We start from the raw sequence: 27922 nt of genomic DNA, 5'->3' as shown, positions 1-27922 counted from the left end.
GGAACACGGACAAGAGGCTCCATTTTCGCTTCTTCTCGCTTCGGAGTGGGCATCTCATATCCATATCCCATACTATTAGATTTGAACCCCCCTGCTCAGCAGAAAAGACCAAAAAAACACACGCAACAAACGCATGATTCTCATTCGACCATTCAGCCATGCTTGCACGGTTTCCCTCGTATGACGGCGCCATCTGGTGCTCGTCGCCCTCGCCATGATCGATTGTATCTCCTGTCAATCGACCCTCTCCCCAGGTACTCGGAAATGATGCTGTAACCCTGCCCTTAACTCGGTTAGAGAAATCTCATCACAATCACTGTGAATCACTGTAAGAGACAATCCAATCTCTTTCACAATTAGTGCATACTGTACTCCGTACGCACGACACATTCATGTAATTGGAGATCCACCGCTAAACTCAGCCTCAACACCAGTGCCGCGCTAAACAGATCGCCATCTTATCTCCAAACCCCATCGCGCCATGTCTGGACTGCAAAACTGGGGCACGTGTCTTTCATGTCGTGGAGGCTCTTCATGGGCATCTCGGAGCACAGTGTTTCAGCAGAGCACGTGGGCAAACACCATACTACAAGCAAAAATCATAGTACCAAGATAGTATGTATTCATCATTCAACATGCAACATACGTACAGGTATTTTCTCTCCCCCTTTGATCAAATCGGCAATTGATCCGAAGCCTACATCTCTCCACTCTCGTCGACGTGTCCCCTGATCGAAAGGATTTCCTTTCCGCTCTTCTTTCTTTTTTTTCTTCTTTCTTTTCTGTTTCACATTTACCCAATCTGTTTGCTTCCAATGGACCTCGGTCGTAAGAGTGGAAGAAACAACAAAACAGATATCAAAGATTTGACACACAAAAATTCACTGTCAAAACTGTCCTTGATCCGAAACAATGCTGGCTCTGGACGCATGTTGCTCATGGGGAAAACGCCTCATTTTGCTCTTTTTTTTCTTTCTTTTTTTCTTTAGTTAGTACCGTTGAGGGTGGCCTGGGTCTCCGGGCTGATATCACTGGGCTGCTTTGTTCGAAGCGTCAACGAGAAGGGATATTCTTCGGGGTCCTCCTCCTCACTAAGTCCAACGTGTTAGCCTTGCACTAATATCACTGTAAAATCATGCAAACGCTGTAAAATACTTACGGCAGCTTCCAGGCGACGTAATCCTCCGTGCTCAAGCCTTCTCGTCCCTCCTGCAAGCTGGCAAAGTCTCCAGGGGTCATCATGCCAGTCCGATCGCGAGGCGAGCCAGGGACGGAGAATGGCCTGGAGATCTTCTGCTCTGGTCCGCGGATAAAGTCTTCCAGCTCCTCTTCCTCTTCATCTCCATTGAATGAGTTGGGGTAGGCTCGTCGGAGGGCGAGCTGGCGGGCCTTGATGTACTCCATGCCCATGCGCTTCCAGTCAAGCAGGTCGCTGAGCCGCTCAGTACGGTTTCTCTGGTTAATACGTTGACGACGGCTCTTGCCGCAGTAGTCAAACATGAAGGAGCTCAGTTGGTTCACAGAGTCCTCGACTCCCTTCATTCTCCGGTCCACAATGTAGATACCGTAGTCGCTGGAGTTCTCAATGAGCTCCTCCATATAGCACCCGAAGCCAGAGAGGTTGGTAGTGATGCTGGGGACACCCATGACAGTGCACTCAGCTGGGGTGTAGCCCCACGGCTCATAGTATGATGGGAAAACACCCATGTGGCAGCCACGCACAAAGTCATCATAGTCCAAGGGCAGCACGGGGTTGGCCGAGTTCAAAAACTCTGGGTGGAACACGACCTTGACACGGTCTGACGGGTGATTGAACAGCTGCACCCGGCGAATCTGGTTCAGCACGGGGTCTTCGCTGTCGTTGAGCATGTTGTGAGTCACAATCGGTGGAAGGCCATGGCGCTTCATGGCAAAGAGACGTCGGCGCAGGAGAACGCGATCCTGGCCGGAAATGAGCTCCTTCTCATCCGGCATCGGGTCGCCCTCGTGCCACTTGAGGGACCGCTCAAAGATACGACGGCCAATGGCCTGCTCAATGATGTTGGTGGTATCCTTCAGGGACTTGATAACAGCCTGGCCCTTGAGAGCCTCGACCGTCAGTGATGTGGTCTGAGCAGGCATGATGATGAAGGCAACAACAGTCATCTTGCTGTTGGACGCCTTGAGCCGGTGGTTGAGTCGCGCAAGAGATTCGATGAACATGTCAACTCCCTTATTCCTGAATTCGTAGCGCCCGGCAGTGAAGAAGTACAGTGTGTTTTCTGGCTCAAAGTCGTAGTGGCCATAGAAGTGGCCTCTGACGAAGTCGTGGATCTTCTCCTTGGCCTGCTGATGCAGATTTTGGAACTCGTGAACCGCCGAGAACTTGGTAACATTGAGACCGTTGGGCAAGACGCCATCAGGCTTTCGCTTCAGGAGATGCTCTGATTCGAAAGCCGTGATGTGGGAGACTGTTGTAAAGACGTCGCACGAATGGGCAGCAGCTCGTTCAATGCAATACCGGTGGTAGATACCGCGCTTTCCCGCCTCGGCATCGACATCAAAGAACTGGAGGTTGTTGTAGAAATCAACCGAGCCGGCACAGAGATATCGTCCCAGAAGAGTGGCATGAGTCGTGAAGATGGTCGTAACATCAATTCGCCTCTTCTTGGTAAGGGGAAGAGCAACACCGGCCAGCCATTCGTGGAAGTGGGCAATGACGGCCTTTTCCTTTTCGTGGCATACAAACTACTTGCATGTTAGCGGCAGCCAATTAAAAGCTGAGAAGAAGAGACAAGGAAAGCCAATGGCAACTTCATCAAGGGGGGTTGGGGCAGCGACGGATGCTTACCTCTCCAAGGAACCACGCCACCAGATAACCAAAGACCACAGCCTCATTGGTCTCTTCGTCATCAGGTGGAGACGGAATGCTGGCTACTGACCAGAGGTCCGACTTCCACTCGTTGACGAAGTTGTAAGCCGTCTTGGTATCAATCAAGAGAACCCTGGGGGCTCCCTCAATGAGCCATCGGCCGTAGAGCATGCCAATTCCGCGATCCTTCATGGTCTGCATGGTGGCGGCCAGCTCCTTATTGGTGGGCTCCATCTCTTCGACCTCGACTGCGGCCTGTTTCCCGTCAGTTGGTGCCCAATTTTGAGCTATTAATTAATTCTTGCAAGGTAGTGGGCGCACCGATTGGTGGTTGAGGGGACCGATAAGGGTGTATCGATCGCCATATTCAGCCGTAGTCACTGGAGCCTTGGACTTGAGAACCGAGTAGATACCACCGACTGTGAGGCAATAAACAAGTTAGCTCTTGATCTGGCTGACATTGGGCAGGAACGGGCGCAGAGGCCGTGGTGACATAATCGCAGAGGGTTGGGGTGAGACTCGCCTCGATGAGCTACTTCCGTAGCAATCTCAAAGAGAAGGTGGTTCTTGATATCACGGACAGGGTTTCCGTCGGAGGCCATGTCGTCGTTCTGGACTGTAAAGTGTCACGAGAGGTTGTTGTTTGACCCTTGGGGAAGAGCTCCGGCGAAGAGGCCTGTGCCACGGGCCGACAATCCAGATGACGTAGGTATTAGGGCTGCGTAAGGGCCGCACAAGCTAGAAAGGCTGAGTTTTGTAAGCTTTTGGTCTTTTAAAAAGCATTAGAAGGGGAGAGGACGAACTGAATGTGCCTGTGGCTATCAAGGGAGGCGAAGAAAAAAACTTTTGGTTAGTTAGGCCGAATTTCGGTGCGAGATATTGTGGTGTGATGAGTTACCTAGTACTAGTAGAGCTCTGGTTGAGGTGGCGTCGGAGCTTAGACGAGTCTCTGCTGTTGTAAGTGTCGAGTGAGCGCGGGCGGCGAGGCAAACAATGGCTGGGCCGTGAAACTGGGCAACAGGCTCTGTAGGGTCCAAGGACTGCGGAAGCTGAATCTGAGGCCTTGGGATGAGCAGAACAGAGTCAGGCCGAGAGGGGGAGAAGAAACTTGATGAGGGACTTGGACTGAAGCTTTGGAGGGGTGCAACATAGAAAGTGGGGACCTCTCGAGGTGGTGGGTCTGGGGTTGCGGATAGCGCAATGCTAGTCCAGAGGGCCAAACCACTAACAGCTGTTACCGCGCTGTGTGTTCATGTATCATGTATGCGATTTGTATCTGCATTGACACATGCGCATCACCGGCAGAAGGCGTCTGGAACGAGGTTGTCAGCTTACCTAAGGGACTGACTTGTGCTGTGTGGTAGTACAGAGTACATAGTACATGCACGGGATTATCATTTGTGCTCTTCATCTTCATTCGCTCTACCCCATACTATTTTTTTGGTTCCTTGTCTAAACTCATCTTTTACCTTTCCCTGGGCTTGCATGGTTCCCCGGGCCGCTACGCAGCGCCTCTCAGCGTCATCACCCGCAAGCCAGAGCCGCTGACGTCCCCCCTCTCGACTGGCAGAAGCAAAGACCTCCATGTCCCTGCATAACAAATCATCCTCTCTCCAATCCAGCGGGTCGACGCAAGCCAACCGCGGGAGGTGAGGTGCCAAACTGGCCTCGTGCACTACCTTAGCAGTGTGGGGATGACGCCATGGATTGCGGGGGAGCTGATCGAGGGAAAGTGATGAGAGAAGCGGATTGGCTGGTGTTTTGCATCTGGACGGACATTTGCCATGGATATCTTGGACTCTGCCACGAGTTATTCCATGCTGCCGGTCCCCAATGGGGGAGGAGCCATGCCCGAGATGCATCTCCTCCACACCCCGGTGCCGCAACCTGTGGTTGATTGCAGCTTGGATGATATTCGATGCTCAATTGCAAGATAGTGACGCCAAACCGCATTTCAATGACAGGGATTCACATCATTTGTGTACGCCCAAGCATTGCCTGCCCCATGGACTCGCTTTGAACCTCCAGAGATGACGTATGGTTCTTATCAACGACGCTCTGATTGTGTTAGTTGGGTATGCATGGGAGGGCCAGTCTATCTCTAGTGGGGATGTCTTTATCATGATTGTCTCCCAGAGAACAAGGATAAGTGATCCGAAGCGGCTAAAACAACCTGACGGTCCACAGATTATTCTCAGCTACTTTCTGACTACTAGTCGGACATCTGTCTCGACTCCATGTGTTTTGGCATCTTAGAGCATCAATTAGGCGGTCTAGATGCAGGTTAGTGTGCATTAGGTCGCTTGTTCAGCCTTGCGCCATATTGCCTCTGATTGGCCACTGGCTTCAGCAGCGCACCCCGCAGTGGATCCGCTACTCACAAGGCTGCACTGCATTTTCCAAATTTTTTTGAGATTTCTCTAGCCTGCATGCGCAAAACCAGCCCGTTGCCAGCAACTCGCACCACAGTGACGATTCAGCGAGTACGGTCCTCCTGTCAACTAAAATAACAAGGCCATCTATATTGCTGATTCGCCAGTATTTAAGCGTATCAATTAATTCTTCTTTTTACTACAATGGACGCCTCATCTGCCCAGGTGAAGGTCGTCTTCACCACCAACGAGGAAGACCTCGTCCTCCCAGAGTCCAAGAGACAACTGCTCGTGCCAGCAGGTAAGTCCCCTCGCCAGATTTTTACCCCCTGATTTTACAAATTGATAAAAGGACGAGCCTTGTTAACATGCCCTAGATATCAAGCGCTATGGCCTCTCTCGCATCTTAAACTCCGAGTCGATGCTGGACACTTCATCGCCAGTCCCTCTCGATTTCCTCGCCAACGGCACCTTTCTGAAAACGAGCATTGAAGAATACCTCAAGTCAAACGGCCTGTCTCAGGAAACAACATTGACTCTGCAATACGTTCGCAGTCTTCTCCCTCCCGTCTACGAAGCCAGCTTTGAGCACGACGATTGGGTTAGCGGCGTTGATGTCCTGTCATCGACTTCGCCCGCTGGTCTGCTTGCTGGAGATGCTGCCGTGAATGAGCGGGTTGCCAGTGCCTCTTATGATGGGCTTGTGAGGATCTGGAATCCCTCCGGAACGGCAATTGCCGTCTCTGCTGGTGGTAAAGGCGAAGGACACACCCAGCGCATCAACGCTGTGCGATGGCTGTCACCGACTCAGCTGGCGTCGGCTGGTTTGGACCGAAAAGTCGTCGTCTGGGATTACAAGGAAGCAGATGATGGCTTCTCCGGAACCCTCAAGCCCAACATGGAACTTTGGGGCCACGGCAAGAACATCAACAGCATTGATGTCAACGGTTCCACCCGTCGCATCCTGACAGCCTCCTCGGACGGTCGCGTTGGCTTGTGGTCCGCCTCCAAGAGGACGGCGCCCCAGGCCGACCCCGAATCACTCCCCTCAGCCCACAGCACCAAGCGAGCCAAGCTGTCCAACGCCGGCTCTACCGCTCAGCGTGGACCCCTTGCAATGATTCCTCTGCACGACGAGGCCGTCACTGCCGCCGTCTTCCATCCCAAGGACTCGACCGTCGCCTACTCTGCGTCCTTGGACCACACGGTCAAGACGATCGATCTTACAACACAGCGAGAGGTGTCTCGCCTAACCACTATGCACCCCATTCTTTGCGCAACGGCACTGCCCGGTGCATCGCTGGTGGCCGCTGGTTCTTCGGCACGACACATCACCCTGCTGGACCCTAGGGAGTCTGCTGCCGCAACCGCCGCCATGACCCTCCGAGGCCACGTCAACATGGTTGTTTCGGTGGCTCCCTCCCCGGAAAACGACTACTCGCTGGTTTCTGGCTCACACGACAGTACGTGCCGCGTCTGGGATCTGCGTAGCGTCCGGCTCGCGTCGTCCGAAGAGGGCGGCGGCAGCGTTAGCGAACCAGTCTACACCATCGGAAGAGAGTGGTTGAAGGGCAAGAAGCTGCCTCCTGCTGGAGACGGCGCCAAGGTGTTGAGCGTGGTGTGGGACAAGACATGGGGAATCGTGAGCGGAGGAGAGGACAAGAAGGTTCAAATCAATCGGGGCAACGGGCTGCTGGCTTCATAGATGTAAATTTCCTTAGAATCGTGTCTCAAATTTGAATATACCAAGGCTACAATATTAATCTACACGCTAAGTCTATCCGTTGCTACTTCTTGTCTTGTTGCATTTCCGTTTGCTTCGTTTCCTCGTTGTCTCGCTTCAGCTCTTTTACTGCTTTTGAACACTCTTGAACGAAGGACCTAAACTTGTACATGTACGGCTTCTCAAGGTCTATATGGCACACCACTTCCTTGTGTAGTCTGGGTGCAGGATAGGGAAGCTTCTCCGTCTGTATCGCATCTACAATATACGCCGCAACAGTGGTAGTTAGCAGCGGTGGGTCTCTTAAGAGCGCAGCGATATCGGCAGGACAAAGGTCTTCATTCCGATACCAGATGTAGTACGCCCTGAGGCGGACAGGGGTTGTGATCGGCCAAGTCGCATTGGCAGCAGTATAGGCCTCGTTATATGCCTTCATTTCTGCCTCGGCCGCAATGATCCGCGCGTCTCTATTGTCTTGGGCCTTTGGCGGGCGTGGTCTCGATCTTGCCTTTGCAGGCTTTGGGGCCGATTCGCCCGAGGCTGAAGCTTCTGTGGCTGGAATCTTCGATAAGGAAGTTTCTGGTGATTGAGTTTTGGGTTTGCGATCTCTAGGCTTGGGAGCTCTAGGTTTAGGTATGGAAGCCGTTGCATCTGTAGAAGTTGTTGCTGTCGGATCTATTACTGCAGTAGCATCCTCGTCGTCTTTTTTCTCAACAACTGGAGGAGCTGGAGGTTCAGGAAGTGGAATAGGTAGTCGCAGTTCCGCGTGATGTGGTCTAGGAGGGCAAGGGACGAGCGCCTTTCGTTTCTCCTCAAGTACATAATAAAGCTGAAGGCCGGCATAGGCATCCGACGCCGCATCTGCAACCGATTAGCCATGTGTATTCAACGGAATATTTACTCAACGAGCATATTAGTTTCGCCTTACAGTCAATTTGCTGAGTGCTCAGCCGTCTCATCCAATTCCCTGTTCGGACCATCTGTCCCTTGTACAAAGGAAGCAGTAACTGGTCTTCAACTTGGGTGGCCAGAGACACCAGTCCTTTGTGAACTAGGTTAGGCTGCTCTGGCAGAAACTTGACGACTCTGTAGAGATGGCTCAACTCAAAGATACCCCGAACAGTGACGCCGAGGTGGTTTTTGAGGCGCGTGCAATCCGGTACAATGTTGACGCCGACTTTGCTCACATTGGGATTATCCATGATCTTGCGAAATGATGGTCCCAGAAGGTCCTCCTTATCTGAGAACACTGCGACATGGATCAAGGCAATGCGGCTGGGGCTTGCAATCTGGATCAGAGACACGTTTTGTCGAGCTCCGTCCGTCCGCTTTGCGAACTTCATCCACTCCAGATCAAGCCCGATGACATCTTCGTTTAGGAAATACTCCTTGCAGACACGCTCGGTGGTGGCCTTGCTCTCACAATAATGCACCTTAACATTATCGATCTTCCCATTCTCACCAGTTCGATGGTACATGTTATATGACCAGTGAGCTTCGGGGGTGCCAGGAACGGCGGCACGAGCAGCAAGAAACTCCTTTTTGGAGATGTTGAACTCTAGTGGAGTGAACGGTGGCTCGACAATCTTCTTCTTTTCATCTCCAGGCGCCGCAACGCTCTCTTTTGGGCTGGTATCTTCTGAGATGGGCGCGCCATTTGGATCTGGGAGAGCAATGGGCGCTCGCGGAGGACTCGTTGGGCGAGGTGGAAGAGATATGGGCGGCCGATCAAGGCCTCTTGAGCGTGGAACTGACGACAATGGATCTTGGGCAACATCTGTCGAGTATATGCCTATTTGAGCTGGATTTACGGGGCTGTCGGTGCGACCCTCATCACCGCCTAGAGCAGAAGTATGAAGAGACGAAGTAGTGGCCGGCTCTGGACGCAAATTCGCAAGCGGTCCAAAGCGCACGCCGAGCTGGGAGCTCCAGAGTTGGCTCGAATGATGGTAGCTCATAGCTCTGACCAAGGAACCTCTGCAGGAACCGAGTACTTGAGCAGACAGACATGAATGCATGCCTGCTGTGGAGGAGGCCGCGTTAAGTAGAACCGGCTATCTGTACGAGCACATGTACAGCGACCTCCGCAGTTGGACAGCACATGAGCAGGGCCTCGTTCAGCAGTTCCAAATGCTCCGAACAGGCCATTAGGATCGCACGGCAGGCACCAGGGAGGGCTCGAGGGAACCGGGGAGCTGAGTCTGCGAATAATGATGATTGGCCGCCGAGGCAGCCATCATGTCTCAGCGCGCTTAGGTGCAGTTTGGAGGACAAGGGACAAACGGACTTGGAGGCCGAGCTGCACTTAGTCAGCATCGCGACAATGTGGGGGCCAGGCATTTTGCGTTGTCCTGCTCTGCTCTGCTTAGCGCCACCAGCCCACCAGACTTGCTGGGAACGACTTCAAACTGAGAGAGAGAGCTTAGGCTGGATCCGTCTTCTACAAGGGTCCGTCGAAATCTGAGCTTGCGGGAGTCCTCTTTCCATACATCTGCTGTCGGATATTACCTTTGCCGCATCGAAAGCGCAATAGGCGAAACCCTTTCCAAGATGGCGTCACAACTGCTACCCCTCGGTGAGCTCATCTGCTTCAGGCCCTTGTGCACATTCTTTGAGCTCTGGTTGCAGCATCTGACACTTCGCTTCAGAACTCATCGACAAGTGTGTCGGATCAAAGATATGGGTCGTCATGAAAGGAGATAAAGGTAAGAACACTAGGCCGGCCCTGTTTCAACCCTGCGCTTCAACATTTAACACTTTGGGCAGAGTTCAGCGGCACGCTCCTGGGCTTCGACGACTATGTCAGTAAGTAGACGCGTTTTTGAACAGGAGCATGAAACTTCATCTGACGGTATTCAAGACATGGTGTTGGAGGATGTGACGGAATTGTGAGTCTCTACTGGTATTCTCTCTGGGGTTGATGTTGACCACGACTGCACAGCGATTACTCTGGAAACCACACAAAGCTTCCCAAAATTCTGCTCAACGGCAACAATATCTGCATGGTATAGCCAATAGCTCCCAGCCTGGTGATGCGTGGATAGGCTAACACAATTCCGCAGCTGATTCCCGGGGGAGAAGGGCCAGTTGGCGCCGCGGCTTGAGGAGCTCAAGTCTCACTGATATGTCAAGTACATCCCAGTTCATTGCAACAAATGTCACGCCTTGACGGCTTATTATGCGTATGTCACGCATCCTACGACAGAGATGCTACCTAGTAGGATCTGGCAACAGTGGAAGGCTACTTTCCGATTGTTGAAGGACGGCCAGTTTCGAAACTGGTCTGCATTGTCCCCGCACGCACACTCTCTGTTAAATTAACATAAATTTAAATTCATTTCCCCTGGTCCAAATGATGCCGAAATGCAAAGCCCAATTTCCTGTTCCTATAACGCCTGTCTATGAGACGAGTTGGTGGGACCCCTTAATGGCCGTTGGCATTCCCTTGGTCTCCAGTGTTGGTGATACGTCTCAACTCCCACTCGCGAGTGAACTCCTGATACAACATCTCGAGCTGGTTGATAAGCTTTTCGCACACTGACGTAAAAACGTCACGAGGTGAAATGGTTCCGTCTGTCTGTACACGGATGTAGAGCTCAGGAACATTAGGGTGAGCAACTGATCATCCTGGTCAGCATGATTAACCTCGACCGCAGGCGAATTCAAGACCTACTCTTATATCCGGCCATGTAGACGTTGGGGTGTGCTTTGATGTGCTCGGCGAGCAGATTGCCCAGGGTGTGGTCCTCCTTCTTCAAAATAAAATCCGAGGTGTTGGACATGCCTGTGAAGAAACGTTAGGTTCCTGTCTCAAGTCCGAGATGTGAACATCAACTACCCACCAGAATAAACCTTCTCCTCAATCTTCTTTTCGCCCTCGCCGAGCAGGAAGAGCTCGAAGCTGATTAAAGATTAGCATACTGTCAATAAACCAAGAAATGAAAGCAGTCCAGAGTTGGGGGAACGCAACGGATTGTCCTGGAGATTGTCATGCTTCGTGTTGCAACCCGCCATTTTCGCTGGTGCCTGGCAAAAGTAACAAAGTGCACGGCGATGATGAAGCGGCGTTCAACAATTGTGAATGGAGATGTGGAAGTGAGAAAAAGGTGAAATACAGGCAGCTGTCAAATTTACAGCGGGTTGTAGAGTAGTTTTGTGGCTTTGGGCAGACGACAAGTATAGATTGAGACTGCAGTAGGCGAAAGGCATTGCTGCTGCTGAGCATGCACTCGCATACAGCAGTCGGCACAATAGGGCTCGAAAAGGCAGTATAGAAGGAGCCATCCGTTCGATTCAATAGCAAATCGGAAGGAAATGGCCTATGCCTTACCCTTGCCTTTTAAGCATCTGCCTTTGTGCATCATGATTCCTAACTTCAGGAGAGCCTTAACCGGATTATGGGATTGACTCTGAAAGAGTAATCAAGTAAAACGGCAACGAAGAGGAATCCAATGGCAAAAGAAAAACAGTAAACTTACCGATCCGGTGCGTTCATCTTGATGGAATAGCTGTATTTGGCTGAAAAGAGCTGATGGTTTACTCAGAGACGCGTTGAATGAAATCTCGTGGCGAGATGCACGACCAGGGGATACCGTCAAGCCGGCCGCGGAAATAGACGTTGATATGTGGCGAGAGAGAATATATCGTGAGCCTCTAGGAACGAATCTTCTCTGACAATCCAAAAAAAAAGTAGATTTCGGGCAAAAGTATGATTCAAAAGGGTTATGTTGACATCGGTTCAAAGATGCTATGAATATCGAATGGTTTGAGAGTGATACCAAAAGAAGAGCGGCGAGTATGGCAGGCAGATCGGCTAAAAGCCGGCTATACTTTAATCCACTGCGAACGCTAAGAAAAGGCAATACAGCGAGTTTTTAAGAGGCAGCGGATACCCCAGCTTTTATAGTCTGCAGATAAAGTCAGAAAAATGGGAAAGAGTTGCCATAATAATAGGTACCTATCTATTATCCATCTTTTGATATAAGCTTTCATTTAACCCTTTGTGCTGTATAGGTAGGTGCAATTCTTAATTGCAAATGCCATGAATTTTGGGCGCATTTAGTACCTATAGACTGTTTTGGCAGCCCGATTTTTAAGCCACAGTTGTCTGGTACCAATATCATGCTGCTATTTTAACTCGAGCAACATCAAGTCAATGTCGCGAATCCCACCATGGCTCTTTCGCAAGGCCAACCGTCGCTCCGCCAACATCGCTGCACTACTCCCGGCATGCAGAGACCTCCAATCTGCTCTGAATGAATTCCGATGGCTTAAGGATCATGTGAACAGCACTACAAGCATCGCCAAAGAGAATTTGCTCTCCAGGTTATGCAAGAAAAGAGGGCAAGGCTATCCTTTGCAATACATCTTAGGATCCCAACCGTTTGGGCCGCTGGATATCAAATGCCGTCCTGGCATCTTGATACCTAGACCTGAGACCGAGGCGTACACTTATCACCTGGCTGACCTGATCAAAGCCCGGAGCCTAAGGGTTGGTGAACCGGGGCAACGCCTCAGTATTGTCGATTTCTGCACAGGAACGGGATGCATACCTCTACTTCTTTATGCTTTGCTTTATCGGCAGTTTGAGCACTTGGAAGTCCTTGGAGTGGACATCTCTACTCAAGCTGTCAGCTTGGCCGGGGACAATATTGCTCATAATGTCAGGCTTGGCCATCTCCCACCTCCTCGGCCAAATCAACTCCTCCATATTATACAGCAGGACATCTTTCAAGATGCAGTCATAGAGAAGCTCCAAGGACGCAACTGGGATGTGATGGTGTCCAATCCACCCTACATATCCCGGCGAACTTGGAATCATGGGGGTGGTCAAATTGGGCACTCCGTTCGCAAATATGAGCCGTCTCTGGCTCTGGTTCCAGGAAACGACATTCCCATTCCTGCAAATTGGGAACACGAAGATGTCTTTTATTCTAGGTTGCTGGATATTGCCCACAATTTAAAGCCAAAGGCGATACTGTTAGAGATTGGCGATGAGATGCAGGCACTTCGGGTTATATCCCGATTTTCCCAGCACAAGCTCTCTACCAATTCACATGTAGAGATTTGGCGAGACTGGCCGGATTTAGCATCAAGTCACGATGAAGAATCTCCGCTGGAAATCACAGTGGATGACGGAACTAGCCAAACTATTATAACCAAGGGCAGCGGCAACATACGATCCATCTTCATCAAACTTGACGCACGGGCTTTTTGACTTACTCTGCTACGGAGTACAGAGCCTTCTTTTGTTAACTCCTTTTGACACTGCTAAGCATAATAATTATACTATGAATGCAAAATCTCAACATGACGAAAGAACTAGACCATCGCAATAAATACATGTAATTATTATTCCATCACTCCGTAGAATCTGGAAGAAGTAGAGCACGGAGTTTCTCTCAAGCGGAACCCCGATCCTCCGAGCCTACCCTGCATCGCTCCGAACTCCGCCACGTGACTCCGTACAAATTTCGGGGTTAATGTGGACCGCCCGCCGGCAGGCTTCAACTTCGTGGTGTCATCTAGACAAGTCCGCAGTGGCGTTGGAACATTGCATTTTTCTCCCAGCGCATGTCTATTTTCACGCAAAGGGACCTCGGAGCCATCAAGCGCAATCCTGCGCAGCGAGTGCGATAATCTTGCACATCTCTCTTGTCATTGACAAAGGACCGGCGGATCCGCCGTAAACCACAAGCCGCCGCCCTCCACCATGTCAAGATATCTTCGTCAGTCGAGCCAGCTCGCGCGGCTGGTGAGATTTTCAAATAGCGTGAGCTTACAGAGAACACAGAGACTCGTCGCCGGTTCGAGCGCAGTCTCTCTCCGAGCATTGCCGACACCATACGGTATTGTCCCGCGATACTACTCCTCCAAACCCCCGCATCACGATGAAAATAAAAACCCCGGTCCAGAGAAGCCGATCAATCACAATGACGCGGGAGCAAAGCCAGAGTCAGAAGGCGGGTCAGAATCACCAAAGGTGCCTCTGCCGCCTTTGCCAGAGGGATGGATTCGCCTGTCCAAAGAGGAGATAACTCAGCTTCAGGCGTTCCAAGAGATGCTCCCCGAGGGCCAGAGGCAGACGTTGAAGGATATCCTGGTGGGGCTTCAGCATACTGGTGCACCGGCCGAAATACGCGAGCTATTACACAAGATGCGCCAGGGACCTGGCAACTTGTCGATTATGGATAAGGGCCGGCTGATGCGATGCGTCTTCATCATGGCTGAACGGGTTGCAGAGTGGGAAATTGAACAGCAGCAGCAAGGGAAGCGAGGCATGTTTGACCAGAATACCCCTGAGATGAGCGACCATAAGGATGGAGAGAAAGGAGCAGACGCTAGTCGATCTCATAAGGCGTCCGGCGAATCACATTCAAATCAACAAGAATCTGGGGGCAAGTCACCCAAGCCTGAAAGAAACTCATGGATGGATGCCCTTCAGACTGGTCTTGTTCTTGGTGTTACGCTTTGGGCAATCGAATCTTTTAGCAGGCCCTTCTCTGAGAAAGAAATTACCTGGCAGGAGTTGCGCAAGGCCTTTTTGGACAAGGGCCTTGTGCAGAAGCTGGTAGTAGTCAATGGGTCTCAAGTGCGCGTGGAACTGCATCCCGATGCTGTCCAAGGAACGACTGATGGATCTGGAGCTAAAAGAACATACATCTTCTCAATTGGATCCGTTGAGTCGTTTGAAAAGAAGCTGGAAGAAGCCCAGGACCAACTGGGCATTCCGCCATCTGAGAGGATACCTGTCAGCTACGAGGCGGGTGGCAGCACTGTTGGCAACCTGGTCCTGGCATTCGGACCAACCCTTCTCTTCATCGGTTTGATCTTGTGGACACAGAGATCTATGAGTGGACGGGCAGGCGGTGCTGGAGGCATGTTCAACTTTGGAAAAAGCAAGGCCAAAAAATTCAACGCCGAGAGTGCTGTCAAGGTTAAATTCAGCGACGTTGCTGGACTGGAGGAAGCGAAGACGGAGATTATGGAGTTTGTCAGCTTCTTGAAGCAGCCCGAGAAGTTTGAGAAGCTGGGCGCAAAGATTCCTCGAGGTGCTATTCTCGCCGGCCCACCAGGAACAGGAAAGACTCTTCTCGCCAAGGCTACTGCTGGAGAGTCCGGTGTGCCTTTCTTCAGCGTGAGCGGATCTGAGTTCGTGGAGATGTTTGTTGGTGTGGGTCCTTCTCGTGTGCGAGACTTGTTCGCCGAAGGTCGAAAGAACGCACCTTGCATTATCTTCATTGACGAAATCGACGCCATCGGTCGTGCCCGAATGGAGAGCGGCCGTGGATTCGGTGGCAACGATGAACGCGAGGCTACACTTAACCAGATTCTTACGGAAATGGACGGGTTCAACACGAGAGAGCAGGTCGTTGTCTTGGCCGGTACCAATCGTGCTGATATACTCGACAAGGCACTGATGCGTCCTGGCCGCTTCGACAGGCACATTTACATCGACCGACCCACCATGAAGGGACGACAAGAAATCTTCCAGGTTTATCTGAAGAAGATTGTCACCAAGGAAGACCACGAACACCTCATCGGCCGACTTGCCACCTTGACCCCTGGCTTCTCCGGTGCAGACATCTCCAACGTGGTTAATGAAGCTGCTCTGATTGGTAAGTCGCTAAACTCTTGGCAAGATATGATGTTTGGGAGATTCAGTACTAACAGTAGATACAGCCGCGAGAGAAAACGCAGACGACGTCAAGATGATACATTTTGAGCGCGCCATTGAGAGAGTCATCGGAGGCTTGGAACGCAAGTCGCTGGTGCTCAGACCAGAGGAAAAGAAAACAGTGGCCTATCACGAGGCCGGTCATGCCATCTGCGGCTGGTTCTTGAAACATGCGGACCCTCTCCTGAAGGTCTCAATTATTCCCCGTGGTCAGGGTGCCCTGGGATATGCGCAATACCTCCCCCAGGATGCTTACCTGATGAACACTAACCAGCTGATGGACCGAATGGCCATGACCATGGGAGGCCGTGTCTCCGAAGAACTACACTTCCCCACAGTAACGACCGGTGCTAGTGATGACTTCAAGAAGGTTTCGCAGATGGCACGCAGCATGGTGACCCAATGGGGCATGTCGGACAAGGTGGGACCTGTACACTTTGATAGTGACCCGAACCGCATGGTAAAGCCGTTTGCCGAGGCCACGGCCCAGCAGATCGACCAAGAGGTCCACCGGATAGTTGAAGAAGCTTACACTCAATGCCGAAACCTTTTGGTGGAGAAGAAGAAGGAAGTCGGGCTGATTGCTGAGGAGCTGCTTAAAAAGGAGGTGCTCTCACGCGACGACATGGTCCGAATCCTTGGCAAGCGACCGTTCGACGACAACGAGGACTTTGAGAAGTTCTTCGGAGGCAAAGAGGCCAGCTCCCCGCCGCCTTTCCCGACCGAGACTGACACACCGAAGGAAGAACCGCCTGCGCCCGCACCCGCCTTCCGGAACTTGTCAGATGACGGAAAGAGGTGATGGCGACGTTGTGTAAGATGACGGATCGCGAGGGGGCATGTACAGTAGGATGGAACAAAGGCAAAGGTCTAGGGCAAATAATCATGGCGGAAATATTGGACCTCATGAAGTGAAAGTATGATGGGGGAACTGCCGGGAACTTGATGACAAGCCCGGATTGGCTGCTACATCTTCGTCAAAGGGGGCGGGAATCAATATCCGCTACCCCGTGGCCGACGATGGTAGCCTGTGTTATTTTTTACGAGTCTCAACTCTACTATGAGCACTGGGGGTGCTAAATCTCCTCTGCATGTACTTATTTATCTTCATATGGGGGAACTAGCGGGTAAGGAAAAGGGTGGCAGGGGCTTATTGAACATTACTGTGTACTCGTATCTGGATTTAGAACTGTAGACGTATTGGTAGGATTAGGAAATCAAGTAGAAGAGCGCTGCTCGGCTCAAAAAAAGAAGAAGGGGATTTGATGATGAATATCGAAGCATAAAGTCTAGAATATGGTGTGATTGCGCAAGGTAGAAAATCCCGACAGTATTAGACTGTGGGTTTACAGAATTACACCACCACAAGCCTCTACTATCATCAAGCAGACGGATATACATATAGACGACGGAGTCCGTGGCACACAAAACGCACGATAAGGCGAATAAAACAATCATTCATTTCCTTGTCGTTGGAGTTTGGAATGTTGGACGAGGATCCCGGGCAGAAGGTGATTGGCTGGAAAAGTTCCTCCCTCTGGCGACGCTAAAACGGGCAACGGTAACACAAAGATGGGCTTTATGGAGCCTCAAAGTGGCGATGCCTTGAATGCAGAGCTCCGAAAGAAGACAAATTTTCGTCCAGGATAACGAGAAAGCATCGTTGTAGAATGCTTGAATTTGCCTATCTTGCCAACGTGCCTGATATTAGGCGAATTTGTGGATTTTGCAAGGCATTCTGCTAGCAGTCACAAGTTAATTAGTAGGTACTTCTAGTATTACATGTACTTTGGCTTTTTCTATAAAGCTACTTAGTTACACAGCAGCTTAAAAGTTCCGTGCAGCGAGTAGATGAGCACATTGTGTGAGGTTTCCTGTTTGTTGGTTGGTGGTAAAAGTTCTTCTAGCCGTGGTTAATAAAACAACTTGGCATCATCATCAAGCATCCAATCCCAATTGTAGTTTATGAGCCGTCTGGCGCTGACGGCTGATGCTAGTGATCAAGTTCCACAGTGAGGCTTGGGGGGAGAAATTGCTATGGGGTGGTGTAGAGATGACCTGCTACATAAGGTATCGAATCAGATGTGAATTTTTCTTATTTCGGACGTTGTTGGTTTTTATGGTGGGAAGGAATATACTCGTATGTAGTTTTGTACTCCGTAGATGTTGTGATATAAACCAGCTGTCTCTGTGCCGCTACCCAGTATTACTAAGGTGCTGGAAGGAATGTCTCGAACTCCAACACCAAGTCAAAGATGCAAAATGCCAACGTTGGATCATGTGATAATCATCTGATCTTGATGCAATAAAACGAGTTGCCTATTGCCATATTGCCATATTGCCCGTCACCATCTCATTTCGTCGTCAATGCCGTCAAAAGGCACTTTGTTCTCGGTATAAAAGTTAAAGCCCACTCCCTGCTGTGGGGTCAAAATGCGGTAACGACACACCGGCGCTTGCAGGTCTAAACCATGTCGGGCAGTGTTTCATCTAATGCGTGCAGTGTGCGATGTCATAGGCGGTGTTAGTGTTGGCGCCTTCCGATCTCGAATCTGGATCTAGCCACTCGAAAAAAAAAAGTTGGGAAAAGGAAAAATAAAAAAGAGGCAGGATCTTTCCCAGTTCCATTTATTAAACAAGCGGGGAGAGGAGAAAAGCAATTCGTCTTCTAATACCCGTCCTTCTTCTGCATATAACCCTTCAGTGCTAGCTTTGCAGTGGAGGATCTGTCTTTTGCCTTGCCAGGGGGTGTCGACATGACTCCCTTGTTGGATCCATCCTCCATAAAATCGTCCTTCGTATAACAATTCCCTTTCTTTTGCTTTCTTCGTCACGCTTGTCTCGAGTGTTTCCGCTCCATCGTCTCGATGACTTTGTTATGACGAGACGCTCATATCCGGCTTGACGTTTTGGACAGTGCCACAGCCCTGCGAAGAAACCGGAACTTTCAGAGAGCCCGGCATATGTCTCGGAGTATTCACTGCCGAGAGACAAAGCCGACGACACGAGGAGGCTGCAGCCCATCGAGAATCAGCTCACGATGACAGTTCCAATGGCGAATCCTGGTGATGGAGGACGGGTGAGAGGTGAGGATGGAGGCTATACAGCGACGACCATCTTTCGAGCGGCATCGGGCCAAGAGCCGCCGGTCACGACGACAACACCAACGACGAGAGACGACAGAGCATCGATATCGACATCAAAGCGACGCCATGAAGCGTGGTGGAGCATTCACCCCTTCCGTGGCATGGTCAACGATGTTCGTCGGAGAGCTCCTTACTACGCGAGTGACTGGCTCGACGCGTGGGACTATCGTGTTGTTCCCGCCACAATCTTTATGTACTTTGCAAAGTGTGTGACATACATCGTCTCCCCATATCCCCGATGGAGTTAATGATGGACGTCTATCGAGAAAGTATTTGCTAATCCGTGTTATTGACAGCATCCTACCTGCTCTTGCCTTCTCGCTGGACATGTTTCAGAATACCGGATCAAACTACGGTGTAAATGAAGTTTTGCTGGCTTCTGTCCTTGGCTCTGTTGTCTTTTCCATATTTTCCGCACAGCCGCTTGTCATTGTTGGAGTCACTGGTATGTGTGCTATGTGATGCGCATGGTATCTTGTTGGTTCTAATATGGCATCCCATAGGCCCCATAACTGTGTTCAACAGTACAGTCTATGATATAATGAAGCCAACCGGTGTCAATTATCTGGGATTCATGACCTGGATTGGAATGTAAGTTTCAATGTCGCCCTGAGACTAGTTATTGACAAATCATTGACTCCATGCCCCTTCTAGATGGTCGCTGATTTTGCATTGGATTCTTGCCATTACAAACTCCTGTAACTGGCTTCGTTGGGTCACCCGATTCCCTTGCGACATCTTTGGCTTTTACGTGGCCTTCATCTATCTCCAAAAGGGCATCCAAGTGCTAGAGCGTCTTGGCAATGGGAGTGCCTTTTACCTCTCCATTGTTGCCGCACTGTTACTCTTCATGGTTGCTTACATCTGTGGAGAACTTGGAGGCAGCAATCTTTTCAGACACCCAGTTCGTGTATTTCTGAAAGACTACGGAACGCCGTTGACTCTCGTTTTCTTCACTGGATTTGTTCACTTTGGTCGCATGTCTGAGATTCATCTGGCAGTGCTCCCAACCAGTACTGCCTTTGAGCCGACGGCCGATCGAGGATGGGTCGTCAACTTCTGGGATTTGAGTGTTGGAGAAGTTTTCACCGCTCTCCCATTTGCCATTCTCTTAACTATTCTATTCTGGTTTGACCACAATGGTAAGACTGCTCCTTTCTTTTTTCAACATGCGCCTAGTTATTAACGCTGATGTAGTATCATCTCTTATCGCGCAAGGAAGCGAGTTCCCCCTGAGAAAGCCTGCTGGCTTCCACTGGGACTTCTTTCTTCTCGGCATCACCACCGGTGTGGCCGGCATTCTCGGCTTACCCTTCCCCAATGGGCTGATCCCACAAGCCCCTTTTCACACAGAATCCCTTTGCGTCACTAAAGCTGTTAAGCAGCTTGACGAAAAGGGTGAAGACAAAGGAGAGTATACTTTCGAAGCGACGCATGTTGTCGAGCAGCGTGTGTCCAATCTGGCTCAGGGACTTCTTACACTTGGCACCATGACGGGCCCTCTTCTCGTCGTCCTGCATTTGGTCCCCCACGGAGTTTTAGCAGGGCTATTTTTCATCATGGGCGTCCAAGCTCTTCAGGCTAATGGCATCACTGCCAAGCTACTCTTCCTAGCCCGGGATAAGAATTTGACCCCCGCAAACTCACCTCTCAAACTAGTGAAGCGGCGCTCTGCAATCTGGGGGTTTGTCATCGTCGAGCTGGTCGGCTTCGGCGCCACGTTTGCCATTACACAAACCATTGCTGCTGTCGGCTTCCCTATCATCATCTTGCTCCTCATCCCCGTACGCGCTCTCGTCTTACCGAGGATCTTTCACCCAGACGAATTGGTCGTGCTTGACGAGCCAACCGCTTCCGACTATATCATGGAGGGTATAGGTGGCTCCTGGGGTGGTGTTAGCCAACGAAACGAAATTCAGAGCAGTGATGATACGCCTGTAGCGAGCGGGTCCTCGTCGTCTTCTCAGCGAAGCGGCAACCATGCCCAGGGTGGTGGAGGCGCTCAGCATGGCTCCCTGCACAAGAGTCAAGAAGACCTCGCAGAGCTTGGACAAGCCCCCAATACACAGAATATGATAACCAGGAGAAGGAGCATTGACAAGAGAATGGGCCGGCTACGGAGAGGGAGCACTTCGTCCGATGCTGTGTAATTTTCAAAAGTGGTATGCCTAATGATGGTAGGTGGTGGAATTTTGATACCCTGGATAATGACAGACTTTACTGTTGGATACCTATGTGGAGTTGATGCGATGTTTGGTGTGCGATGCCTAGACATAAAAAAAATGGCAGGATGGCGAATGAAATATATAATAGACTTGGGTATGATACCATTTATACAAAAGCACATCTTTCACTAGCCTTTTCCTTTATTAATATGCGGTCGTCAATTCATATCCCAAAAGATTCCTCGCAATGCACTTTCGCACCCTTTTCAATTCCCACGCTTCCATCTATTCTTCGTCATCACTGTCTATGACAAAGCCACCGCGTATCCTCGGTCTGCGGGCCACGATAGGGGCGTCATCACCATCTTCCTTGGCGTTTTCTTCCACTTGCTGAGATTGTTCGGCATTGGAAGCATCCTCCATATCAACATCCTCATCTGCATCATCCTCCACGCTGATCCTTCTCTTCTTCCTACTATCGCCATCGCTCTCCTCCATGGGGGTATCATCCCTGCTCTCCGGCTCCTCATCATCAATCAAGCCCAAAGCATCATCATCGTCCTCTTCATCGCTATCAATCCGCACCGCAGCACCTTTCCGCTTCTTCGCCGGCTCAGGATCCAAAGCCGACTGCGCAGCCTTCGCAGCCCTAGCCGCAATCTCGCGCTCGCGGGCGAAAAAGGCCTCGTCTTCCTCCTCGTCGAACTCGTCGTCTCCATCCTTGACGTACACGGCGGACTTGATCTTGCGGGCCTTTTCGCGCTCGCGCTCGCGCCGCTTGCGGGCTTTTTCTTCGAGCTCTTCGTCATCTAGTTCCTGCACCTGGCTGTTTCTTCGTCTTCTCTTTCTTGTCTTCTTGGGTCTTTCGGACTCGTCAATGACTTTTCTTGCCGTTGGGCCTCCGGGCTCAAATAGAAATTCGTCGTCAATGTCGTCGCCTTCATCGTCATCAAAATCTGCCTTTTTGCGGGGCAGTGTTTTCCTTTTAAGTTGATTCTCGGCCAGCTGTCCATCGTCAAATGTTGGAGGATTAAATTCTGCCTGGTTGATAAAATGCAATGTATCTTTAAGCGAGTCAGCCGTGACATCTTCTGGGAGTACCCAGAGGGACTCGGGTGTCTCTTCTGCAGCAGGTCCAAACAGCTGAAATCCGCAGAGATTCAGCAGCAGCCGCAGATAAGGGTCCTTAAATCTCGCCGTGCGTCTCGCGTCACTGTCAGGCCGTACGTCTAAATATAGGTTAGATGTGATTCAAGCACAAAAAATGGCTGGAAACTTACTGAATGGGGGAGGTTTGCTCGGTTCCTTTGGTTCATTGGCATCTGTTGACTCTTCAAACGGATTTTCTGTTGATGCCAGAGCTTCTTCAGCAGCAGCCCATGATCGGCGTTCGCTCTCGGCTTCGGTAATAACACCCTTCACCCAACTGATGTGATCCCCCTCATTCTTGTCCAGCAGTGCGCCGACCACGATGGCGATCTGGCGATCTCGTTCTTCTGTGTATTTGAAAACAAGCTCAGCTCCAGGTTTCGCCTGCTTCTTGGAAACAGTCTGCTTCTCATATCCATATTCTAGGAAGAAAGCGGTGCTTTGCAATTTGCTGAAAAGCATTTCGATGATGAGTTCTGGTCTTTGCTCAATCTTCTTGAAGCACTTGCGGAGTATTTGCTTCACGAGCTCTTCCCAGTCTTTGTACATACTCGAAGACTTATCTAAAGGCTCGGGGCCTTTGATCATGTTATATAACAAATGGATTATGTCCACACGGAAAAGCATCACGCTCATCTCCTGTTTGAATGCGAGGCGATAAAAGTATCGATGGACGCGCTTCAGCTGGGCATCATTCATATCACGATAAAATCGCGTAAACTTGATAAAAGTATCCACTACGCCTTGTGGTGCAAAGCGAGCTGCGAAGCGCTGGAAATCAAACTTGCGTTCTTTGGAAGTGCGCTCTGTAGTTTCCTCGTCGTTGGCCGAGTCATCATTTTCTTCAGCTAGAGCACCGTCTTCAGTACCCTGCTGCTGCTGCTGCTGTTGATCTTTGTTCTTCTTCTGCCGCGTTCTTTTGCGAGAGCGAACTTGCATATCCGCATTCTGCTTTGAGTATGCCTCCAGAATACGCAGGAAATGATGAACCAGTTCCGTAGCAGCATCCAGGTAGTAGAATCCCTGGTCCTTGTAGGTCCTGATTATGTTTGCAATGGTATCGTGCGTCGTTTCTTCGTAAAACAGACGACTCAAGACGTTTTCTGCTATTTCCTCATCGTCCTCTCGACCGCTCTCGGACATCTCTTGAACAGTGAGCAGAATCTGGGTAAAGCATCTCATCACCGCAGCCAGCTCATGCCAGTCTTTGTACTCATAGGCTTCGTGCATCGCCTTGTTGAGAGTGATGAACATTTCTTGGTTTAAAACGCCAGCCACAAGGCTGAAGCTGGATACATCATCATCAGCCTTGTCACCAGATCCTTTCTTTAACTTCTTCCGTGTCCGTTCGGCTTCAAGAAACCATGCTACGAGGTAGAAGAATTGTCTCCTGTGGTACTGCATGACATGGGAAGCCTCTCGATCAATAGTTTTGCGAACATGTTGGAATAAGGGGTTGAAGCCTGAGTCAAGGAATTCTTCAACAAATGAGCGGAGCTGTCCGGCTGCTCGCGCGTTAAGCTTTGCCGGTGGTCCCAGATCTCTCTCATCTTTATTCTCCTTCCTTGTTCTACGAGGAGGTTTGAATACTTTGTTGTTGTCCATCTTCAGGTTACGTGCCGTGGCGTCGCTAAGAGCATCTTGCCCTGAGAGGGAAGACATCTTCCCGTCCTCACGCTTGACCCAAATCATTGTTCCGAAGCGGTTATGTCTGGTTGGGCCGTTGCGGGCGTAGGCCTTGTGCATTGCCGATTCCTTATTCATCAGCGATGCGAGCTCATTGGCCTTTGCTTTGTGTACTTGCTGCTCCGTCATAAAGAGCTTCTCTATGTCTACTCTTTTGATGAGATGGTAGATAATCTCCATGACAGCGGTGTCTTCCGTCCTAAAATCATCGCCCATGTTTGAAGCCAATGTAAGGAGGAATAAGAATATGTCTTGGTATGAAAACGCATCGATGGTAGCCGACCGCGAGATTTGCGTCTCATCGCCCTCGTATTGAACATTGGGTGGAGGGGCAATCATGGCCATGTTGCGGAGGAAGAAGAGCACCAGCTTGATGATGCCTTGATCCCGTGCTGCCCTGTCGCCAGCTGGGAGCGCCAGCGACGGCAGAGCAGTCCTGACGGCGGCGTGAAGGATACGAGCTTCGTCAAAGTTGATAATGGCTCTCTTGTATTGAACTTGTGCAAGCTCCAGCACAGGCATGTGCCGATGGTGATTGACCGTCATTCGCTCCTTATCCCGCTCCATGGGCCAAGTCAACGGCACCATAATCTCAAAGCACGACAGCGCAATTTTCGACTTGTACTTGCTGTCGGTGGCATTTTCGGGCCATGTTGCCAGGATCGGGAGCAGGTCTCCCTCGATCAAGTTCGCCTCGTGGATGCATCGAGCAACATCCATGCGGTTCGTCTTTTCGTCGTAGAAGCGAATCCATCGTTTGATATCGCGGAGGACCTCCAACGCATCGTCTCCCAAGTGGTATCGGCCATCGTCCTCCGTGCCTGCGCCTCCCAGCTGCCATGTACATCAGTCTACATCATCCTGGCAGCTCCAGCAAGTAATTAGAGACTCTGTTGAAAACCTACCGCTGCAATGAGGCTGCTGATGTGTGCCCGAACTTCGGGATGGACAATGTCCGTTGTGCCGTCGCCCAGGTCCATCGTGGCCGTCTTCTGCGTGAAGCTGCTATGGGTATCAAGGCGGATTAATCGACAGCATCGAAGCCGGCCAAATGCAAGCAGCCGTATGCTTCAATGCAGCCCAAAATGACCGATCAATTGTCAGTTCGTAAATCCATGGCTGCCCCTCCAGCACGCGTCTAGCTAGACGCGTTTCAGTGCAGCAGCGACCAATTTACGCGGTCGATAAGCGGATGATTGTCGGCAGCGATAACACAGCTTCACTCAACCTCCACCAAGCAAATGGGCCGAGGTTACCCGTATTGCCGGGCAATCCATATTAATTTGTTCATATACCTCATCTAGCCGCCCAGGACCTTCACCGATCTCTCTTTATTCTTCACAGTTCAAAATGGCCAGTTCAATTCTTCGAGGGAGGGCGCTGGGCGCCGTGCGTCAGGCTCGCTGCTTCAGCTCTACTCCAAGGCAATATGCTGCCGATGTCAAGAGCCTCGGTGTTCTCGGCGCCGGCCAGATGGTAAAGTCATCATCCCGCTTACACGTGAAGACGGAATTTTAATACTGCATTTAGGGTCTGGGCATCGCTCTTGTTGCTGCGCAAAGGGCGCAGGTTCCGGTCACTCTCGTTGATGCTTCTGAGCAGGCATTGAGTAAAGGCATTGCTTTTGCTGGTGCGTTGGAGATTTGAGCCGCGAGCCATGTGATGTCATGACTGACAACCGTGATATAGAGAAGCTGCTGGCCAAGGATGTGTCCAAGTCCAGAATTACTCAGGAACAGGCTGATCAGGCCCGATCCCTGCTGACTACTAGCACCAAGATGGAGGACTTCTCCTCCGTCGACTTCATTATCGAAGCTGTGCCTGAGATCCCTCAACTCAAGTTCGACATCTTCAGCAAGCTGGCTAAGATCGCTCCCTCTCACGCAATCTTGGCAACCAACACCTCTTCAATCTCCATTACGCGCATTGCTGCGGCCACTACTACCGATCCCAATGATACCTCAGCTTCATCGAGAGTTGTTTCTACTCACTTCATGAACCCCGTCCCAGTTCAGAAGGGTGTGGAGATTATTAGCGGCCTGCAAACCAGCAAGGAGACGCTTGATACGGCTGTTGAATTCTGCAAGCGGATGGGCAAGATCACTTCCGTCTCTGCTGATTCTCCTGGATTCCTTGCCAACAGAATCCTCATGCCTTACATCAACGAGGCCATCATCTGCCTTGAGACGGGAGTTGGTGACAGAGACTCAATCGATGCCATCATGAAGAACGGAACCAATGTCCCCATGGGTCCCCTGCAGCTTGCAGACTTCATTGGTCTCGATACCTGCTTGTCCATCATGAAGGTTCTCCATACAGAAACTGGCGACTCCAAGTACCGCCCAAGTGTGTTGCTGGGAAAGATGGTGGATGCCGGGTGGCTTGGAAAGAAGAGTGGAAAGGGATTCTATGACTATTAAAGGTCCAAAGACATGTGTATCGAATGTTACGACGATGTGTCTGATTGAATAAAAGCTCGTGTATAACTCGCCGTGAAATTATAGATGTTGGCAGCTCAGGTATCCATTCATGGCATTTGTCTACACATATTTCTATGACATGCAGTATGCAAATACTGGCTGTACATACGTTCTTTCTTTCTTTCTTTCTTTGTATTCCAACTACGCTCTATTGATTGAACCAAACCAAATTCTATCTTTGGTGCATACTTACATATAATTGGTAATCTAAAACCTGCCTGTTTACCGTTTCTTTGACATCGGTATTGTATCGAGGCCACCTTCAGGGATATCCTTACACATGAGCAGCATAACAGAAGACGCTATATAATACAACGACATTTTAATCATAGCCCCTTGTACAGCCTAACTGACACTCGAGGTCACGAGACTATTAGAGTGACAGCAAACCAACATACTCTTACGGTTCTAACAAGGTTGAGGATCCGTACCCGTAAGCATTAGGTTATGAGGTGGGTTGACTTGCATATGCCGGCAGAAGTCGACTGATGGCGATGGCATTGCATTCAATATACAGAGGAAACAGGGTTTTCCAAGCATAGCAAATATCATTGCCGTCCTGTGGAGAAACTTGCCTGCCTCCATACGTACTGTAGCTGATTCAGGGCGCCCTCAGCATCTCGTTATTTCGCTCGCGAATGCTATTCGTATCCGCCAAAGTCGCAAAGCCACCATGTACGAGTACTTTTTGCTAACCCATCAAGAACCAGCATCTAGCGTCTGTGCTCCCAGCGTTTCAGCGCTAGGCAAGTCATCCGACGGGGCTAATAATAGATCCATTTCGAGATCGGGCTGTTCCTGGCGAAATGTCTCACCAAGCCTTACAATAATAACGGTTGATTAGCACCCAACTGAGGTACTTTAGTGTCAAGGCCGTGGACACCAAGCCTCAAGTATACGAGTACCTGTACTCGTACTTGTAGTAGCCAGCCGAGGCGTTGATTGCACATGTGCGTTTTATCTTGTGTCGTCGTCGCTGGCCTTGCGAGAAGCGTCTTTTGGATGCCATGTCCACATATTTCCTCACGGCTTGGGCTGCGTATCCGACCAAAGATGAGAGAATTCCTGGAGGATGCGGGTGACTGACTAATGCGCAGCTAAGATGATGCAGGAAGGCCGATGCTCTGATGCATGATGCGGCACTCACACGGCGGTTCTCTCTTCAGCTCTTGGCATAGTCATAGCATTCAGCCGTTTCCGACGCCGCAAATTTGCGAAATAAACGCCGACAGGGAGAAGGCAAAAGAAATCAAGAAGAAAAATAGGCGGAATTATCGAAGCGGCCTCGTACTGGCGATCGGCCACTCTGCCTGTACTTGTATAATTGATGTTACGCTACCAGGGCCAGGATTCTGCTCGTGAGATTGAGGCTGAATTGAAGGATTGGGCTTCCCCCTCTGCAATTACGTGGATGGCTCGATCACGACTCCTCCCGGGAGCGGAAGGGAAATTAGACGAGCAGGTTTGCACATTCAGCACCGGCTAAGACCCCTCCGAGATTCGCAGATAGAGCACCCAGGCGTCGGCCGCATCGAAAGGCTGGGTGTCCGGGAAGGTGAGGGTGCACATCACGCCAATGTTCAGCTTCTGCAGCCCACAACTGGGCCATTGTTGAGAAGTGATTTCGATTTCCGGCTAATTTACGCCGGCATGTACTCCGCACTTGCCGTAAA

The 27922-nt window shown here is 50.6% G+C and overlaps 10 protein-coding genes across 10 annotated transcripts; 6 read left to right on the top strand and 4 right to left on the bottom strand.

The window, feature by feature from the left end:
• Window positions 1-606: 606 nt before the first annotated feature.
• On the bottom strand, window positions 607-3453 carry TRIVIDRAFT_211407 (glycosyltransferase family 3 protein; the record flags this gene model as incomplete). The annotated part of the gene is made up of 5 exons (XM_014105974.1): window positions 607-1091; window positions 1160-2727; window positions 2831-3106; window positions 3173-3270; window positions 3375-3453. The coding sequence occupies 5 exons, from the start codon at window positions 3451-3453 to the stop codon at window positions 986-988; spliced, it is 2127 nt and encodes a 708-aa protein (XP_013961449.1).
• Window positions 3454-5296: 1843 nt separating this feature from the next.
• On the top strand, window positions 5297-7588 carry TRIVIDRAFT_73172 (uncharacterized protein; the record flags this gene model as incomplete). Its single annotated transcript, XM_014105973.1, has 2 exons — window positions 5297-5524; window positions 5601-7588. 2 exons carry the CDS (start codon window positions 5428-5430, stop codon window positions 6926-6928), a joined length of 1425 nt encoding a protein of 474 aa, XP_013961448.1.
• TRIVIDRAFT_229052 (uncharacterized protein) lies at window positions 6273-9094 on the bottom strand (the record flags this gene model as incomplete). The annotated part of the gene is made up of 2 exons (XM_014105972.1): window positions 6273-7807; window positions 7875-9094. The coding sequence occupies 2 exons, from the start codon at window positions 8962-8964 to the stop codon at window positions 7011-7013; spliced, it is 1887 nt and encodes a 628-aa protein (XP_013961447.1).
• Window positions 9095-9361: 267 nt separating this feature from the next.
• Window positions 9362-10335, top strand: TRIVIDRAFT_73167 (uncharacterized protein; the record flags this gene model as incomplete). The annotated part of the gene is made up of 6 exons (XM_014105971.1): window positions 9362-9521; window positions 9595-9651; window positions 9713-9751; window positions 9807-9834; window positions 9888-9951; window positions 10009-10335. The coding sequence occupies 6 exons, from the start codon at window positions 9497-9499 to the stop codon at window positions 10048-10050; spliced, it is 255 nt and encodes an 84-aa protein (XP_013961446.1).
• A 35-nt stretch (window positions 10336-10370) lies between these two features.
• On the bottom strand, window positions 10371-11441 carry TRIVIDRAFT_63005 (uncharacterized protein; the record flags this gene model as incomplete). Its single annotated transcript, XM_014105970.1, has 4 exons — window positions 10371-10564; window positions 10620-10730; window positions 10789-10847; window positions 11425-11441. 4 exons carry the CDS (start codon window positions 11439-11441, stop codon window positions 10371-10373), a joined length of 381 nt encoding a protein of 126 aa, XP_013961445.1.
• Window positions 11442-12380: 939 nt separating this feature from the next.
• Window positions 12381-13145, top strand: TRIVIDRAFT_17862 (uncharacterized protein; the record flags this gene model as incomplete). Its single annotated transcript, XM_014105469.1, has 1 exon — window positions 12381-13145. A coding segment is annotated over one exon (765 nt), but the record flags the coding sequence as incomplete, so codon positions are not given.
• A 513-nt stretch (window positions 13146-13658) lies between these two features.
• TRIVIDRAFT_211403 (uncharacterized protein) lies at window positions 13659-16866 on the top strand (the record flags this gene model as incomplete). Its single annotated transcript, XM_014105969.1, has 2 exons — window positions 13659-15564; window positions 15629-16866. 2 exons carry the CDS (start codon window positions 13659-13661, stop codon window positions 16423-16425), a joined length of 2703 nt encoding a protein of 900 aa, XP_013961444.1.
• Window positions 16867-18663: 1797 nt separating this feature from the next.
• On the top strand, window positions 18664-20919 carry TRIVIDRAFT_188130 (uncharacterized protein; the record flags this gene model as incomplete). Its single annotated transcript, XM_014105968.1, has 6 exons — window positions 18664-18702; window positions 18829-18974; window positions 19066-19214; window positions 19273-19360; window positions 19424-19911; window positions 19967-20919. 6 exons carry the CDS (start codon window positions 18664-18666, stop codon window positions 20917-20919), a joined length of 1863 nt encoding a protein of 620 aa, XP_013961443.1.
• A 300-nt stretch (window positions 20920-21219) lies between these two features.
• On the bottom strand, window positions 21220-24749 carry TRIVIDRAFT_33916 (uncharacterized protein; the record flags this gene model as incomplete). Its single annotated transcript, XM_014105967.1, has 3 exons — window positions 21220-22163; window positions 22215-24603; window positions 24675-24749. The coding sequence occupies 3 exons, from the start codon at window positions 24747-24749 to the stop codon at window positions 21220-21222; spliced, it is 3408 nt and encodes a 1135-aa protein (XP_013961442.1).
• Window positions 24750-25119: 370 nt separating this feature from the next.
• On the top strand, window positions 25120-26286 carry TRIVIDRAFT_211402 (uncharacterized protein; the record flags this gene model as incomplete). The annotated part of the gene is made up of 3 exons (XM_014105966.1): window positions 25120-25245; window positions 25300-25399; window positions 25459-26286. 3 exons carry the CDS (start codon window positions 25120-25122, stop codon window positions 26187-26189), a joined length of 957 nt encoding a protein of 318 aa, XP_013961441.1.
• Window positions 26287-27922: the final 1636 nt, after the last annotated feature.

Source organism: Trichoderma virens, assembly GCF_000170995.1.
Source record: "Trichoderma virens Gv29-8 chromosome Unknown TRIVIscaffold_1, whole genome shotgun sequence".
NCBI classification, from domain to species: domain Eukaryota; kingdom Fungi; phylum Ascomycota; class Sordariomycetes; order Hypocreales; family Hypocreaceae; genus Trichoderma; species Trichoderma virens.
Note: the sequence above shows the minus strand (reverse complement) of the source record. Positions and strands in the feature narration are given on the sequence as shown.